The 18,668-nt window shown below is 36.8% G+C and overlaps 1 protein-coding gene across 1 annotated transcript in view; it reads left to right on the forward strand.

The window, feature by feature from the left end:
• Positions 1 to 18,668, forward strand: part of LOC145665886 (uncharacterized) — a 204,616-nt gene that overhangs the window by 22,638 nt on the left and 163,310 nt on the right. Inside the window, exons 2-3 of the mRNA XM_081732995.1 lie at positions 7,516 to 7,678; positions 11,939 to 12,102. Coding sequence (XP_081589121.1) covers positions 7,546 to 7,678; positions 11,939 to 12,102 — 297 coding nt within the window. The 5' untranslated portion in view covers positions 7,516 to 7,545. The remainder of the gene's footprint in view (positions 1 to 7,515; positions 7,679 to 11,938; positions 12,103 to 18,668) is intronic.

Genomic DNA, 18,668 nt, shown 5'->3' on the forward strand with positions numbered 1-18,668 from the left:
ACTATACAGACGTTCGATAGTGCGGCAAAATCGCTAATCTGGTACGGCTATGGTTCACATACTGGATTACAGAGCACCTACTGTAGTATGAATCTTGAAGCAGTTAGTGTTCCTAAAAACACGAATGGACTACGTTTAGAACGCGAAAAGGATGGGCTTGTCCGAGAAAGGGGAAGGATGCCAGATGAACCTAAAAATACTGTATACATATTCTAATCTTTTCAATAACTTCCAAAATTGCCATGAAATTGTCATTAAACATAATTGGCAAAATATGTAAGAGACCTGCTTACACTCCAATATTAACATTGGCAATCGAATTGTCTGGACTCTTTTTTTCCAATGGTTGTTCTTGAGTGTAGTCACATCTGTAATAAATTTTATCCCTATAAGCTCAAGGAAGAAAGTTTTATACAGCTTCAGGCAACTGTATTCAGGAACTAGTACACTTACCAAGGGTTGCCCATGTTGTGCTTTCCAAGGGGGGAGGGGGCAAATATAAGCGAGGTTTCAAATATAGTTTCAAATTTTGCTATAACTAATGTAAAAATTCTATTATGCTTTCGATATGCCCAAGTACGATTTCCTCTTAGGGGGGCGAGTGCCCCACCTTGCCCCCCCTGATGGGCGCCCTTGACACTTATCGTGACTTTCCTGAAAAGCCGCGATAATTTGCTTATATAAAAAAACGAATATATGATATATTTAGAATTTGAATTTACATTCCTTTATTTAGCACATGTTAATGATAATAATTAGAATAACATTTTGAAAATGAAGCAACGAAAAAAAAAATCGTCAATAGATTTCGTGACCAAGTAATGCGTAAAAATCCGTAACTACCCAAAAATTATTTTTAAATTACAAGTACATTGTAGCTGTGCCTCTAAATCACAGCGTACGTAAAGACACACACACACACACACCTACACACATACAAAATTAGCAATCAGCTCCCCTTTCAAGATGTAATGGTCGTTCCTTTTTGGGACGTGTAAAACCGTTCTCTAATGTTTGTAACAGTGAACTGCGAACCTTTTAATAATCGCCATAATTATAGGGTTCAGTAAATGAAATTCTAAAATAACAGCGACATGCTATGCTTTGTAATATCTTTTTAGCCGAACATTTTATGAGAAATAATAATAACAATAATAAAGATAAACGTTTTAAAGTATGTTGTCCTCTTACAATGAATATAAACATAGCGATAAAAATAATAGCGATTAGGCTTAAAGAGCTCGCACGTCAAGTTCCCATTGCTGGTGTTATTAGATGAAAGCAGGCAAATCCCCACAAGTCATTACATAGTATGCGTCCTTATTGTGTCTTCATATTGCAGACAGACTTTGCCAAGTGAAGCTTCAGAGGTCAATATGATTACACAAATATTATTAAAATGTAGATACTTGGCTAAAGGAGACGGTGATGATGAGAGATGAGTGAAATGGTGGAATGAAGAACGTGAGAGGAAACAGGAGAACCCGGAGAAAACTCACGAGCACGGTGTTTGTTCACCGCAAAGTCCACACGGCGCGAGCTGGAATCGAACCAGGGACCCCAAACACTGGAAGTGAAAGCTCTACCACTCATCATATCATGTTATGTCATGTCATGCTAATGAAAGTAAGTATATAACTCTCACTATACAACAAATACTAGAGATATTTAATCGTTTCGAAAAAGGCAAGACTAGTCGACAAGTAATGATAGAAGAAAAATAATGAAACACTTTGTATAGTAGGATATTTATGTCTCTGCACAGATTCAGAATAGGTAAAACATAAAATACAGTTTTAGTTCTTTCTATTTTCTGTCTAAAATGATTTATATATGGGAGGAAACGGGATAACCCCGAGAAAACCCACGAGCACGGTGTTTGTCCACCACAAAGTCCACACGGCGCAAGCTGGGATCGAACCAGGGACCCCAAGCACCAGAGGTGAACGCTCTACCACTGAGCCACCGCGAAAAGTTTGTATATAAATTTAGGGGAGGTAGGGGCATAATGGACACCTTAAGGTTGAAATTGAATTAGCAACGTTACTATGAATGGAAAATCAATGATTTTGCAGTACAATATTCTTTTTCTTTCTCTTACAAATCTAAAGAGATGTAAGGTGTTAAAGTTTTGCCAAACAACTTGTATATGCAAATAAATTGAACTATTGTGAATGACCCTTTTACCCCAACCCCATGGGTAAAATGGTCCCATCCTTGGAACATATACATATTAACTAAAATTACGTTTCGATAAGGAAATGCTAGTTTTCTTATTCATTGAAAGTGGTAATGAAACAATTAGTTGTACAGCTATAAAACAATGTGCGGAAAGCTATAAAAACGAAAATAACACTAAAATAGAACTAAATGAAAAAGAAAATACAAAATGGAATAAAGGGGATGCAAAAAAGTTCGAGACTAGGTCTTTAATATGCCAACAAATGAAAAGATAAGGACACACGCTCGATCAGAGGAAGCACTGACTTCATACTATTCACAGGGTAAATATTACTCTGCTCAATTCGACAAGGGGTATTTTGGTCTCCTGTACAATTTAAAGGGGCCATTTTGTCTCAATCCCGATATAACTTTTAAAAACCAGGTATCTACTATCCATGATCTTCCACAACGAAATCATGTATGATTCTTTGATGGCCAAATGTTTCTCACTATCTATGTCCGTACCATGTTTTATTCAAGTAATTACTGTTTTTCTTGAACAGGTAGAATATTCACTACACTCCTTATATCGACGTACCATGAAAATGGTTTTCTCCGCTTATTTCACACGCTATTGAAGGTAGCGATGTCTCCCTTTCTAAAAACTTCACGCCAGACTAACTACGGCTCATGCAGCAGCACTAGATCTCTCTCACCAGAGGAACACCGCTATATACTGGGATGACCAACTTGCCCCGGGGGATCATTATGCCCCCACTTCCCCTACAAAATGAGACGAGAAAAGCTTTCTGAGTATCGAGATGAGACGAGACGAAAAAGAATTCCTCGAGAATCGGACGGGATGCGAATTCGACAAAAATTTACGAAATAAACTATATTTCTTATCTCGTCGCATCTCGTGGGCAACAATAGACACGATATTGTCCTCTAAACATTAGCATGTCCTGAAATCGAACCAGAGACCACAAATGGACAATTGATTGTTAAATTACGGTAAACCTCTTAAAATTCTTAGTGTTAAATAATAATAATTAAACCAGTACTTAATCTAATTGGCATGAAATACAAGGTGTCCCACATAAAACCGGTACGCCTCACGCACGAGATTCAAGTAACACTTTAACAACAACAATAAACTAACTAACAATGAATAGATAATAGTAACGTTAAACAGTCACCTGTTTATAAAATATGCTGGAAGTGGTGGCCATGGACATCCAGGCATCGCTGACCTCGTTTGATGACGTTAGCAGCAACACGCTGTAATTCTACAGGCGTGATGTTAATTTCTCTCGTAACGTTCCGTGTTAGATAGTCTATTGTGTGAAGATTGTCTTTATGTAAAATTCTACAATATCAATTCGCTGTTCTAATGCAAACTGCCCAATTTCTGTCTCAAGTGTTTCTTGTTGCCAGAAGCACTGATTCAACACATAACACATCGCAAGAATTCAGCAATACGAGCTTATCACAACAACTAACGCACCAGCACACTGCTGCACTCAACTTTCCGATAAAATGCAGTGTAGCCAACTTTCGAGACAGTATTGTCACCTCACAAGCAATTTAACTATAGAGATGATTAACCAATATTTGAGGCGTACCAGTTTTATGTGGGACACCCTGTATAACAATTATAAACTTAGTCAATATATTAATTGGACGTAAGAAATAAACCGTAAGAGTCAATACATACAGTGAAATAAGCTATTTCTAAGTAACGGAACTAGGTATGTTTTAATCATTGTCTATGCAGGGTTTGAAGAACTATGCAGGGTTTGAAGAACTATGCATTGAAGAACTATGCAGGGTTTTGATTCCGCACGTAGTGGGAAATCATGACCTCTTGTTAAAACTGCTTTTAATATAACAAGTTTAGTATACTACAAGAATAAAATTACTCCTTCAAACTAGAATCCACAGAGGATTCTAATCGACTGATTAAGTTGTTAGTTTGGTGGAAACGTAATAATAATAATAATAATAATAATAATAATAATAATAATAATAATAATAATAATAATAATAATAATAATAATAATAATAATAATAATAATAGAACTATAAAAGTTTTATAATTTTCTACATAGACTTAATGCTGATGTCCACTATCGAAGCAAACCAAGGGCCTCTTTTTTCTACTTTTAAATTGAGATAAAATCGCCATCCTAGTATTGACCAATTGAAAACCCCAACGCGCTATAGCAGAGCATATGCGCTATGTTTCACAAAAATCGAGAAATTTTTACCGAATTTATTATAGAACATACTTTTTATGGTGGAAATGTAAACTTCCATCATTCTTCTTTTTGTGGTGGAAATGTAAACTTCCACCATTGTGACTTAGACCCAGGAAATAGGAGTGATTCGGATGTCTCAAAGAAAATAGAAGTCATATTTACTTATTTTTTTAAAGTACAATTTTAAGAGTTTTAGTGGAAAATGCTTTTGGTAAACAGGGTGTCTCAAAAACCCGGTGGAAAACACCAATAATTTCCCAATCATTCACTTTCATTATTGACCCTTCTCTTTTAGTCTAAAGGGGGGACGTTAAAGTAAAAATTTCATATTTTAAAATTTTAAAATGTTTTTACCAGGCTATATGGATCAGCAAATTTCTAGAAGGATGAATTTGCCCGCTTTTGTCAATTTATTCTTGATTGATTTTAACCCACAGCAGCAACTTTATTTACTAAGTGTCACAGAAAGCGCACACCGAGTTTTATTAAAATTGGAGACAGAACTAAGGATTATGTTACTAGCAAAAAATGTGCCACGCTTGGATAAATTTCTTATTATGCTTTTCACACTAACTTGAGAATGTTGAATCTGATGGGACTATTTTAAACCATATTTGCCCTTGAGGCCACAGGAAAAATGACTCAAAATTATTACATGAATATTCATTTATTACCCGCATTTGAGATCATTTTTCTAGGAGCTTCATGGAAGAGTATGTTTAAAAATACGAGGGTTGATCAGAAAGTGAGGTTACGAATCCTGTAGTGAAACGTGTATATATTGTTTCATACAGCCAATACAACCAACAGATAGTACACACATTAGATTATTTTTCGACATAGTCTCCGTATCGGTTGAGACGCATCGTGGGATAAGTTTGAAGACTCCCTCCTGGTTAAAAAAAAAAAAAAAACTGTCCTTGCGTGTTTAGCCACGTTGTCACGAAATGTTTCACCTCCTCGTCTGAAGCGAAGTTACGGCGTCTTAGGTACTCTTTCAATTCGATGAAAGTCGCTTGGAGCGAGGTCTGGGCTGTAGGGAGGGTAGCCAATGATATTTCAGCGAAACTGCTTCAACAGCGCGAGGACTTCTGGGCCCCTTGTCGGTGACATTTTCTCTACCAGTCGCAAACTTTCATACCATTCTGCGACATGCTGACGAGACATTATAGTCTCTCCATAAACCTCTACCAGCTGCCAGTGAATTTCAGCCGTGGTTACATGTTTCGCAAATAGAAATTGAATAACTGAGCGAGACCAGTTTTCCAAACGAGTCGCCATTATTTTTGTATTGCCTACAACTTGCGCGATACGTGGCGGGTAGATGAAACTCTCCACAGTCCATGTATTACAATTACCGCACACTTCTCATTGCCCTAGAACAGACAAAACCCCAGAAATATCAGCCTTGTAAGCTTAGTTTCTGATCCAAAATTGTATTTTTTTAAAAAAGGAAAACCGTCCATGCATTGGATTTACCGTCCTCAAATTAGTATATGTGTAATTGGAAACACGTAAAAACACACTTTTTACCATTGGCATATAGTGGTACTTCAAAGATCCAAACTTCGAAGTCATTTTTTCTCAGGATCCCATGGAAGGATATGTTTTAAAGTACTTTCTTTGGATTCAGTATCCTCAAATTATAATTAGTATACAAGTAAGGGCATCTTTACTATTGGTATGATCGTTAGATCGCTATGAAAGTTATAGTGGAAAATATTTTTATCCCATAATTTATACCTATGACGTAGGAAAATTGCCTTTTACGAATAGCTTAGTATTTACCATTATTCACGCAACACACAAACATAATAACAAAATTTCTTCTACAGCCACCCATGAATATCCGATATTATAATCTGAAGTGCATGTGATATCTAGCCACAAAAATTCTGAAGGAAGTGGGTATTATCCTTAAAAAATTCCCAAAATGAAAAAAAAAATCTTATGGTATTAGTACGGACTGACGGAGTAGCCATTCTATGCAACCCTACTAGAATATCTCGTCCTGGTGATTCGCCATGTTAGAAACCGCAGCTTTATAGTCCTGTAATCGAACTGTTGGTAACTCAGCTTATATTTTGTAATGGACTTTTTATTCACTTAGAAACTCTCACCATAACTTTATAAATGTTAACCTGTACTAGTCATGACAAAGAAACTTATAATTGGTGCTACAATAGATTAGCGATTTTTAAACTTGAATCATTTAATTTAATTGGACTGTTCTCCGTGCAGATTTACTTTTGGCTCATTACTCGAAATAATTGTTGAAATATTATAATTCTTTCACTAATTTCCTTCTTATTGTATCCAAAAAGATTTGTGCTGGGCGACATGAAAATATCTCACTTGGTATAGATAAAATTCAAGGGAGCCAGCAGAAGTAATTGTTGAAAAATTACAATTCTTTTTCGACTTGCTTATAAATTCGGCTTCCGAACTACAGTCCAGAAACACAAACCAACCTGTGCTAGGTGGCCGCCAAAAAGTACGAATGCTATCTAACCGAGGCAGGGCAGAGTGAAACTGGTGGGCCCGCGCTGTAGATCCGGGGTGCGTCTGAAGGAAGCAGGCGCGTCAGTGATTATAGGTATACGCGTAAGCGAGGATATAGAAAAGAAGTGGGTTTTTGGCAAAGATACCAGTTTCAATAGCACTTGTCATGATTTCATACTAGTAATGCTCCTTTGTAAACATAAAATACAGCTTCTGTACACTGTGCAGAAATACATCACCGGTGGGAAAATAACATCTAGGCTCTACTAGAGTTATCTTTCATATGTACTCTCTTATTTTATCCATCATTAAGCACTTGTAATGATTTCACACTAGTAACCCTACACTTGTTAACCTAAAACTCAGATGTATTACTTTGTATAAAATTCTGTCGCCTGCAGAAATATCTTCCTTATAGATATGTTTTTGGATACAAAATATTCAATTTTACCTGTAAATTTTCCAAAATGTGGTGAGCCAAAACTACATCAGCACCCTGTTTTCTGTCTATTTACCTTTATTCTGGTTGTTATATGTACGATTTATCATTCATTATACTCTTTAACTAGCCATTTTATATTTCTTGCAGGACATCAGAGGATAATCATAGTTTCATAGAATGAAATCGTCAAATTATCTATTATATCTACTTTTTCTGAGCCTGCGTTATCTTCTGGCTTGCGGTTCAACTAGATCTCACAGGCAGAAACGTAGCTTCATCTACCTTAATACAGAAGCGTCCATTGACGTAGGTGAGTTAACTTTATTTTAAATCTTTGTACGTTTGCTTGAAATATAGTGTTTCTTTTCTGACATCAGATACAGTAATCGTTGGAGTACTATTTAAGTTTAGATTCGAATCAAATGAAGTATTATTAAGAATCAAAACCGGAAACAATTTTTGTTACATCGGCAGTCTTCTCGTTTGCTACATTACAACCAAATGTTTGAACATGTTTGCTTGTTTGAACATGTCCTAACTACTGTTAATGGGAACTGTCTTAAGAGTGGTCAGAAGAGTACCTAAACTTCTGATGTGCCCAAAGAGTATACGGCCGCAGAAATGACTTGTAAAAAGTGTTTGGGCACTTTATGTCATGTCTAGAATGCCTCCTAACAGTGGTTAATAGGAACTTCCCTCAGAGTATTCAAAATGTACCTGAACTTCTGATGTGTCCAATGAATATGCGGAGGGAAGTAGGCAGTGGTTGGGCCCCGGAATCCGTACACCTCCATCAAATCCCAACTTTTCTGTAAATTTAGTCTGCCATTTTACAAATTTTAATAAAATTTGCCCTCATGTCGATTTGGACCCTCCCGAAATTACTTCCTGTAACGTCCCTGAGTATGCAAACTCTAAATAGTGTTAAGGCATGTTACGTATTACCTTTTATACATTTATAAGTGGTTTGTTCTGTATACTTATTGTATACATCAGAAGTTTAGGTACTGGGTGATCTTTTTTGAGGAACGGCTGGATTTTATTCGATCATATTATCTGTAAAAAAAAATGTCCAATTTTAATGTGGTTTATTATAAATGACGCAGGAAGGATGAAAATTTTATGCACCATTCGTTGTGATAGTATCTGGTGCATGCAAGCAATGTGGCAACCGGAAAACATTCAAAATCCTTCAGCGCTGTAGGCATACGGTCTACGTGCATCTAAACGGGAGACAATATTTTCTCTAGTAAAGAAACTGGAAACGACTGGGTCACTTCTAGTGAAAAAGTAAGCATGTATGACGACGTGAAGGTGTTGTTGCTGATGTTGCAGCTGATCTTATGAGATCACTAAAAAGTATCTCCGGCATTTATCCCAGGAGACGGGATGCAGCTATTCTACGTGGCAGAAAGCTGCCAAAGTAGATAATCACGACCTTACGAAGTAACCTGCTGTTCAAGAACTGCGTTACCCAAGTCGGGATGAACAGGTTATCCACTGTCAATGGTTCCTTTAGTTCATTACACGTATCCCAGACATTTTGCAAATCACATGGCTTACAGATGAAGCATGGACCCTCAGAATATGCTATGTGGGTATCACAAAATCCACATTAGTTCAGTTACCTCTTCATACCCTGAAAATTGGAGTGTAGTGTGCTGTCTGCAACACGAATAGTAAAACCTATTTCTTCGAGGGGACAGTAAGTACAGTTCGTTATATCGACTGTAAGTACAACAACTGGTCGATAATGAACTAACAGAAGGTTGTTATGAGCACGACGCGACCACATATATCACACATCTCATGAAAGTATGGCCCTGATAAACAGTTATTCTGGTGATCGGATCATTTCTAAGAACTTGCAGCCTCCGAGGTCTCCTGATTTTACGTCCCCAGATTACTCCCTATGGGGGTTACCTGAAGGGTCATGTGTAGGCCTACCGTGATAACCCACAAACACTGGAACTCTTGCATGCTAGCGTGATAAGAGAAATTGCAAACCACACCCCAAGGTTTGCGGGCTACTTCAGCGAACATGAAAGGACTATTAAATGGAGGCGAGGCAATTCGACTGTGATTAAGAGAAGACGGAGGTCATCTCCAACATCTGCTTTCAAAATAACGTACCATGCTTCCTTCATAAAATGTTCATCCGTTCTGCGTTATTTGCCGCAAACCGCATTCAAGTTGGACAGTTTATATAAATGTTATGACCGAATGAAATCTATCCGTTCTTTTAAAAACAAAGTTGAGAAAATATGCCATTCTGGGAGTTTTCTGGTTAACACACTCCTTGCATACACTGAACACTACCACAACGAAGAGTGTATAAAATTTTCATCCTTCCTGTTTCATAAATAGACAGTTTTTACAGATGTTATGACCGAATGAAATGTACCCGTTCTAAAAAAAAAAAAAAAAAAAAAAAAAAAAAAAAAAAAATCCTCGTGTATATTTAAACACTCTTAGGACAGTTCCTATTAATCACTGTTAGAATGAATTAACGGATTCTAGACTTACTTTGTTCACTGATAGAGCACTTCAGAGCAGTTTTGGACACGTTGAACAATGACCAAAAGTCATCTTTAAAAGATGTTTCACTGTAGCCTAGTTAAACTGTATGACTCGGCACTGGTATAGCCTGTCTACGATGATTTGACAGGCTGAAATAACTGAGTCTAACGCGGTACCGTATTCATATCATATGTACAGCAGCTTATCTACAACAAATCATCTGTAGCTGCCATCTTCTGTGTTTTGCCTACAATGGAACAACTTATTGAACATTAGCAAGTCACCGGTTCTTCGTATTTCAATATGTAAAGAAGTAATACATATATTCAAGGATGAAAATAATATGAAAAGTTAAAGCAAAAATACACAAAGAAGAACTCATAATGTCAACTTGTTGGTGGTTAGTTGAACAGAAGTAGAATATCGGTATCTCTATTGTCATAGATATAATACACATCGTGGATCGAAATTTACAAATGTCGTTAAGAATTTCTGTCGCATATTTTGCAACTTTTTCTTTTTTGGATAATTTGGCGTTCCTATATTTAATAGTCCTTTCTAGGCGTAATTTGGGACGCTGAAAATTTTCTTAACTTTCGGGATGCCCCGCGTAATTCGGGACAGATGACAACCCTAGTAACAGCTCATTACACTGTTGCAATTTTAGTTCCAAATTCTGTCAACTACCAAGCCATTGCAATTGAGTTCTATTGTAGAAGCATTATTTTCCAAAACTTGCTCTTTGCTGAAACAACTGAAGAACACAGAACTTTTCTAACTTAAAAAAAAGAAAGAAAGAAGATGGCTGTCCGGCTGGCGTTATGTACAAGCAAGAACAGAAGACTTGATTTATCTGGTCTGAAAGTGTGTCAGAGATTGAAATTCATCTTAAACATTCAACACATTATGGTGACAGTACTCTATTGTATAAAAGTGTGTTCGAGTAGCTAGAAAAGTTTAAAAGTGGTCCAAGTGTGACAAACGAAGAAGGAACAGGACATGTGTCAGCCTCGACTCCTACAACAGTCAAGTTTTGAGCTGAGTATCCACAAGAGTTTGAACGTGCATGGGTCTCTCATTATAAGCCTGAATCCAGAGAGAAAGTATGGAGTGGGAATTCTCACGACTAACGAAAAACAAATTCAAGACGAAAACTTCTGCGAAAAAGGTGATGGTAAACATGTCTTTAGACTAAAATGAGCTTATATTGAATGACTATCTGGAAAAGGATGTGCAAAGTTACTGCAAGGTACAGTGATTTGCTTGTCAACAATCTGAAGCTATTTGTTCGTTCCTAATGGCGAGATCTATTGTCGAAGACAATATTTTTATTATATCATCACTGAACTGTCCTTCCTTGGTACACTGTCAGCCGAGAGGCTATATTCTTTCTGCAATAAAAGATAGAAAAATGGAATTAACATAAAACTATTATATTATTAGCACAACGTATATCTTTATAACATGCGAGGGTAAAAGACAATCTAAAGAGAGATATGGCTTAATTAGTGATAATTTTTTACCTATTTAAAAAATATAAGAACCAAGGGCCCCCATGTTGTAGTTTCCAAGGGGGGGGGGGGCAAGTATAAGCGACGATACAAATTTTGCTGTAACTAATGTAAAAATTCTATTGGGTTTTCAATATTCTAAAGTACAATTTCTTCTAGGGGGGCGAGCGCCCCACCTTGACCCCTTGATGGGAGCCATTGATAAGAACTGTTTTAAAGTAATAAAAAGCACAGATGAAAGACCAGGAAATAATCGTAATTACAACACATATCACCTCATATAGCGAACTACTAGGAGAAAGTGTTTTACTAACATAAAATTAGGGAATTTTGCTCCTCACAAAGGTAGGAAAGATGAGCCATTTCTGAATAATCTAAAAGTATAAAATCATTTTTGTTGTTGGTGGTGGTGGTGGTGCAAAGGAAGGAGAGAAACGGATCTGTGTGGAGCACTTTAAAAAATATATATTACTTTACAATACAATATGGTAGGACTGTACAATAAATGAAACTTATTTTTTATTATATTTACTTTCAAGGTCTGTACATTACTGTTCCATTTGGTGTGGCTCTACCACCTTTGAAAGTTCCTCTCAGACGACCTGCTCGCAGCATTGACGATGAGACTCCAATCAACAGCTACGATGATCCATCCTATGCAATAGAACTGAATCAGTTGGACGTTTACTTCAGATATTTGGAGGTAAGAATCGCTCATGCTTTGCGAGTGTGACCTACCCAGTCTTAGTTTTGTACCTACCTCTGATAAAGATCTGACGTCGCTGGTGCTTACATTTTGAGGACGAAAGTGTCACTCATGGTTTGCAAGTGTGACCTATCCATTCTAAGTTCTGTACCTACATCTGATAAGGATCTGGCTTCGTTGTGCTCACATTTTCAGGAGGTTAGTGCACGGCTATTGGTGGCGTTTTTATTGTTCATGCGTACATTTGGAATACGCTAACCATGTACAGGGTGTCCGAGAATTATCTATACAACTTTACGACGTTATATTGAAAAAAGTTAATGTGATATTTACATGCGGTTTTCTTTTGCATTCAATACAGAAAGTCTTAAAGTTTTTTACCTGTTCAGTACACCTCTATGTGGGCACCATGTGTCATACGAAGCACATCCAGACGAAAATCAATTTCAGCCTATGTGCGCTGCAGCAAATCATCAGTTACTATCTGAAAAGCAGCAAGGATACGCTGCTTTAGCTGTTCAAGGTTTGCTACCTTCGTAGCTAGACGATGTCCTTAAGGTACCCCCACAGGAAGAAGTCCAGTGGTGGCAGATCCGGCGACCGCGGAGGCCATGATATCGGACCGTCGGGACCAATCCACCTATCGGGAAACACCTCATCCAGGTATTCTCGAACTTCTAAAGACCAGTGTGGCGGAGCTCCATCGTGTTGAAACAGAATGTTTGGTTGCAAATCCTCCAACTGAGGAATCACATAATGCTGGAGCAAATCCAGATAGACCTGACCTGTGATTGAATTTTCAGCTAAAAAGAAGGGTCCAATAATGCGATTATGCATTAACCCACACCAGACATTTACCTTAGGGCTATCGCGCTCCATCTGACGTGTTACATGAGGGTTCTCGGATCCCCATATGCGAACATTGTGCCTGTTCAACTTCCCAGACACATGGAATGTTGCCTCGTCACTGAAACAAATCTTTTGCTGGAACTGGTTATGGTGCTCAATGTAACAAGCACAGTCAGTACGTCTGGGTTTGTCGGTTGGCAATAAGGCCTGAAGGAATTGCACCTTGTAGGAGTGCAGCTTCAGCCGTTTACAAAGAACATCATGAACCGTAGCCCTGGGCATATTCAATTCTCTCCCCCACTTTGCGAACAGATTTTGTTGGATGACGCACAAAGGCCTGTTTCACTCTTTCCACATCTTCCTGACTGGTACTTGTCTTCCAGCTCCTTTCTCGTGCAGAACACTTCCCGTTTCCATGAATTGTTTATACCAAGCTTTAATTGTAGCTCTGGTGGGAGGATGACGTGCATACTTGGTCCTTACATTCCGCTGCACCTGAGTCTCCGACTTCGTTTCTATGTACCAGGCAACAGTAGTAACCGTTGTACTAGCGGACGTTACGGCATTGGACACGCTAGGAGTCACTACAATATTCACATTAGCACTCTTTTCGATGGGGAGCGTGGCAGATGTAGTTGATGATTCAGTTTTCAATGTTTTTATTTCCTCTTGAAGTATAGTGAACTTAGCATCCATCTCCCTACGTAAAGATTCCACCTTCATTTCATTTTCCATTATGTCGCTCTTCCTGGCCTCATTTTCCTTTTCTAAATGATCCATTCTCCCTTCTGACTTTTCTTGAATCACTTTCTTTTCTAGCATCACATCCATATTATTCTCAAGAGTAGCCATTCTTTTGTCGTTCTCTTCTTTTAAATTCTCCATTTCCAATAACTTTACATCCGTTTGTTTCACGAAATGGTTGAACTCTTTTCTCATTTCTCTCCGAAATTCGGCTGATTCCCTTTTCATTTCTTTGGTGGAAGTTTGCACTTCATACTTCAATTCATACAATTGTTTCAATATTATTTCAAATTTTTCTTCAATCCCTGTTGTTTGTTTTGTATGTTCTGAGGAAGTTCCGGGTTCACTCATGTTTGCCTTCTTCTGTTCAGCTTCTCTTGTTTTCTCATTATCTAAACCTTGATGTACCTTTCCAGTGAACTGTTTCTCCTTTTCAGCTAACTCCTGACCTTCAAAATTCATAGTAAGGCTACATCAGTAATTTTCACTTTTTTCTTCACAGTTTGGACATGCCCAACGTGTGTTTTCATCACTTAATTCCTCGAATCGTTCTTCTGGTATATCTAAACATTTGAAATGATACCACTCACCACAGGTATCGCAAGCAATGATCTTCATTCCTGCGGTTCTGTCCTCGCAACACTTACACTGTTCATCATCACTGTTGTCACTCACAGAGTCCTTTCTTATATTACAAAGTTTACGAGACATTATTAAAATCAACAAATAACCCATTTGGGTTCCCACTAACATTAGGATCCGATGTCTACTAAGTTTCAAATCTTACATGTTTCTTCAAAGACACTAATTTCTTTTCACAAATTTAGACACATTAATTCCCCAGGTCTAAGACTCCAAACATTCTGCAGTCGAATCTCTCTCTCTCTCTCTCTCTCACTCACTTTCATTTGCTATACATATGACATAAATATGACTTACTACCTCCTATGATTCTTCTTGGAAGAATTTACCTCTGGCACCTTCTGGTAAATAACTGCCAAGATTCATGCTCCACAAGTTAATATGACGACCTTCTTACACTAAAGCAAGATAGAGATAACTTTATAGATCCTGATGCTGGATGTCGCCAAATTTGTCCTGCCCTTCCTTCTGATGTTAATGCGCAACGGAAATAAATTTATTGCAGTAATGCATCCAAATTCTCAATGTAGGGAGCGTGTAACCCAAGGAATAGAATATATTTAAAATTGAAACTACTAGATATAATAGAAAATCAAAATATCAAAAGTGTAATTAAGATTCATGGTATTATTGAATTAATACCGCTTGTAATGAAACTAGGTAACATAATTCATGCATATCCATATAGATATACAAACATAAATCAGTAATCAAATCCATGCCAGTTTTGATAAATCACATTATCTGTACATAAGGGTTTAATACGACTTTGTTTGTTTTACAGATGGCAAAATTTTATAATTGTATTATATATAGCTTTGTAGGTATTTACAGATAAACGTACCTAGATATATGATAGCAGTCGTCAAATTGCTTGCAGAAATATATATTTATTATTATTGCAGTTAGTTTTATTTGTATTATATTTACTGGGAATAATGATCTATATTGCTTTAGTGCACAAGATTGTTTATATATATTTTATCTCTCAGACATATTTATATCTCCTTTTATGACTTCAATATTATTAATTAGCATTCAACATTTTCTTGAACTTTGTATCATTATGTTTAATAACATTACTAAATTATACTTTATTTCTTTCATTCTTGTCGATTGTTTGTTTTTTTTATATATAATTAAACATACCTAAAAAATAGGGCATATATTCCGAAGTTGGGCGTCCGCTTTCGTTAAGTTTTTTTCACTGTTATCTCCTTTCCACACTTTCTGCAATTTGTTATTAGGTTCATTAATCCGTGCTCTTCACAAACTTTTAAAAGATTTTGCTCGTTACCAATGTATTCCTTCACAAATGTTAAAACTGCTAGTTCATTGCCCTTGTACATTCGCCATATTGGTAACATAAATGCTAGTTTCTTTCCCACAATGCAACTGTTCGGTTACCTTGCGCCAAGTAGTTCCCTCCGCTCGCCATATAGTCCCATGTTTATAACCGCTTATATATAACAAATAAACAGATTTTTCGAGACTCATATATTATCAAGCACACAAATGATCAAATTATCCATATCTTTCCTGCAAATTTTAAAAATTTTGCTGGAAACGGACGCCCAACTTTGGAACTTAACCCGACTTCAATATTATTAATTAGCATTCAACATTTTCTTGAACTTTGTATCATTATGTTTAATAACATTACTAAATTATACTTTATTTCTTTCATTCTTGTCGATTGTTTTTTTTTTAAATAATTAAACATACCTCAAAAAATAGCACCAAGCAATAAGCAGTCGAGAGTTCCAGCACGAAAGTCCCAATAAGGTGATATAGGTAACATACATATTACACTTCATATCATATTAAACTTCAGACATCGCTATCATGATCAATAACCTTTTAAGTGTGGAAACTTCTTATGCCTTCAGCGAGAATTATATCGTAGTACTTGTAAAACCGTGCACAGATAATGGGTTATAATTTACTTATTTAGATAAAGTCCCAACCAGAATTTATATCATATTAGAAGACATATGATTTTATGGTTATAGTTAAGGAGCCGTACTTCCCATTTAGGGAAGGACGAGAAACGCCATACTTTCAGGAATTATTCATTGACTTTCTAGGATGTTAAAAAGTAGGTAATAGAGTGAGTTCTTGCCCTTGTACTTAGGGTGCTTTTCCAGGAATATCTGTTTTTTATATCGTATGGGAATAATAATGCGCCCTTGTACTTAGTGTATGACTATGTGGGGGGATTTGAAAACACATATCGCATGTCCCGTGGACGTGGATACTTCTTACTGTTGCACTACGTAGAAAAATTATTCTATTTGGTGTACAAGTAGTAATAGAACACAGAAGAAACTGAGATCACGCTGTATTCTCATTCCACGTTGGAGTGTGAATACAACATGATCTGGGTTTATTCTGTGTTCTATTACCACTTATACATGATATAGAATCATTTCTGTAGGTAGTGCAACAGTGAGATGTATCCTCATGCACGGGAGATGAGAAGTAGCTGTTCTTAACTATTACCGATTTTTGAGCTGAGCAAAGCAAAGCTCTTATACTCGGGTTAGCCGTTTGGTTGTCCGCAAACTCCTCCTAGACCGTTTGGCCGATCTCAACCAAACTTAGCACGCTGATAGAGTATGTCGTGCTGAGTGACAACATAGGTCGAAATCAAAAATCCGATGTACCATCGAGGAATAATGACCGAAAAACGCTTCCTCCTAGACCGTTTGGCCGATCTCAACCAAACTTAGCACGCTGATAGAGTATGTCGTGCTGAGTGACAACATAGGTCGAAATCAAAAATCCGATGTACCATCGAGGAATAATGACCGAAAAACGCTTCCTCCTAGACCGTTTGGCCGATCTCAACCAAACTTAGCACGCTGATAGAGTATGTTGTGCTGAGTGAGAACATAGGTCGAAATCAAAAATCCGATGTACCATCGAGGAATAATGACCGAAAAACGCTTCCTCCTAGACCGTTTGGCCGATCTCAACTAAACTTAGCACGCTGATAGAGTATGTCGTGCTGAGTGACAACATAGGTCGAAATCAAAAATCCGATGTACCATCGAGGAATAATGACCGAAAAACGCTTGCATAGACTTAACATGGGGAAAAAGTTTTCACGCGATTTTTTTGTCAACAATTAAAAATGACATTTATTATTGCATAATGGCCAGGAATGATTACGTAGTTTAAGCTCGCTCAGCTCATTTCATTGCAATCGGGTACATCCATTGCATTCCTAGTATTACTGAGAACCCGGAGTGGGTTCAGCTATTAGCACCTCATTTCTTCAATTTCCATCTGGTTTAGATAATATTATAAATAAACTTTAGATATGGTTAGATGTAATTCTAAGTTTCACTTTCAATCGTAATATTTTTGAAACCTAATTTATTATTTGAAACCGTCAGAACTTAAACTTAATATTTTTTAACAAATTCTGTATCTTCTGTTTGTTTATTGTTCAACAAAAGAATAATTTATTAGGTCTTAGTTACTTTCTTCTTTTTGTGTATGTTAACATTTTATGGTGCAAAATTAGACCCTGTTCATCAATATATCAATTTGTTAATAATCTATACAAAATAATAGTAAATTATTGACAACTCACAACCAATTAACAACGAAACAAGTGTAACTGATAATTCATTAACTAACCACCAACTATAAACAAATAAATTCAGAAACTATTTTTTTTTAGCTTGTAATGTCTTCGCGAAACCCGGGGCATTACAGTTGGATCAGAATGGATCATGTTGGGTGGTGGGATGGAAGGGTTAGAGTGAGTCACAGTGGGTGGTGGGTGAGTGTTTCATGAGTCAAGTTTTCAGTGACCCACGCCATCTCTGAAACAAATTGCAGTGTTTTCCGAATTGCCCTCGTAATAGAAAATAATAAATACTATTTAATCAGCTATTAACGGTCAGTCTTGGACAGAGAAAGAAAGAAAAATCAAACAGATTTTTTTTTTTATAGAACTACGTGTATTTGACTTGTATTAATCAACCGTGTTCATTAGCCCAACTGGCATATCTGTGGAACGTTGAATTTTATTTTGCTAGAGAATTAATGCAGCAGATCTTTTACAAGTATTTCTGTAGATCTTGTTTGTGTATCCTTTTCAAACTGAGCAGTAACAAATAGTAAATCCTCTTACTGTTCTACTGGCTTAGTGATCGATGTTACACTCTCTTAAAAAAGTGTTTTGTATAGATAATAGTAATTCCTAACAACAATTATCTTGTATTACATTATTTTTAACTTCGTGATAATAATATACTGTAGGCTAGTTTAAAATTAAGATTTTTCATGAGCATTTACTGAAAGGGATGTTTGTT

The sequence above is a fragment of the Thermobia domestica genome, chromosome 12 (genome assembly GCF_964235325.1).
Source record: "Thermobia domestica chromosome 12, izTheDome1.hap1.1, whole genome shotgun sequence".
Classification (NCBI taxonomy): Eukaryota; Metazoa; Arthropoda; class Insecta; order Zygentoma; family Lepismatidae; genus Thermobia; species Thermobia domestica.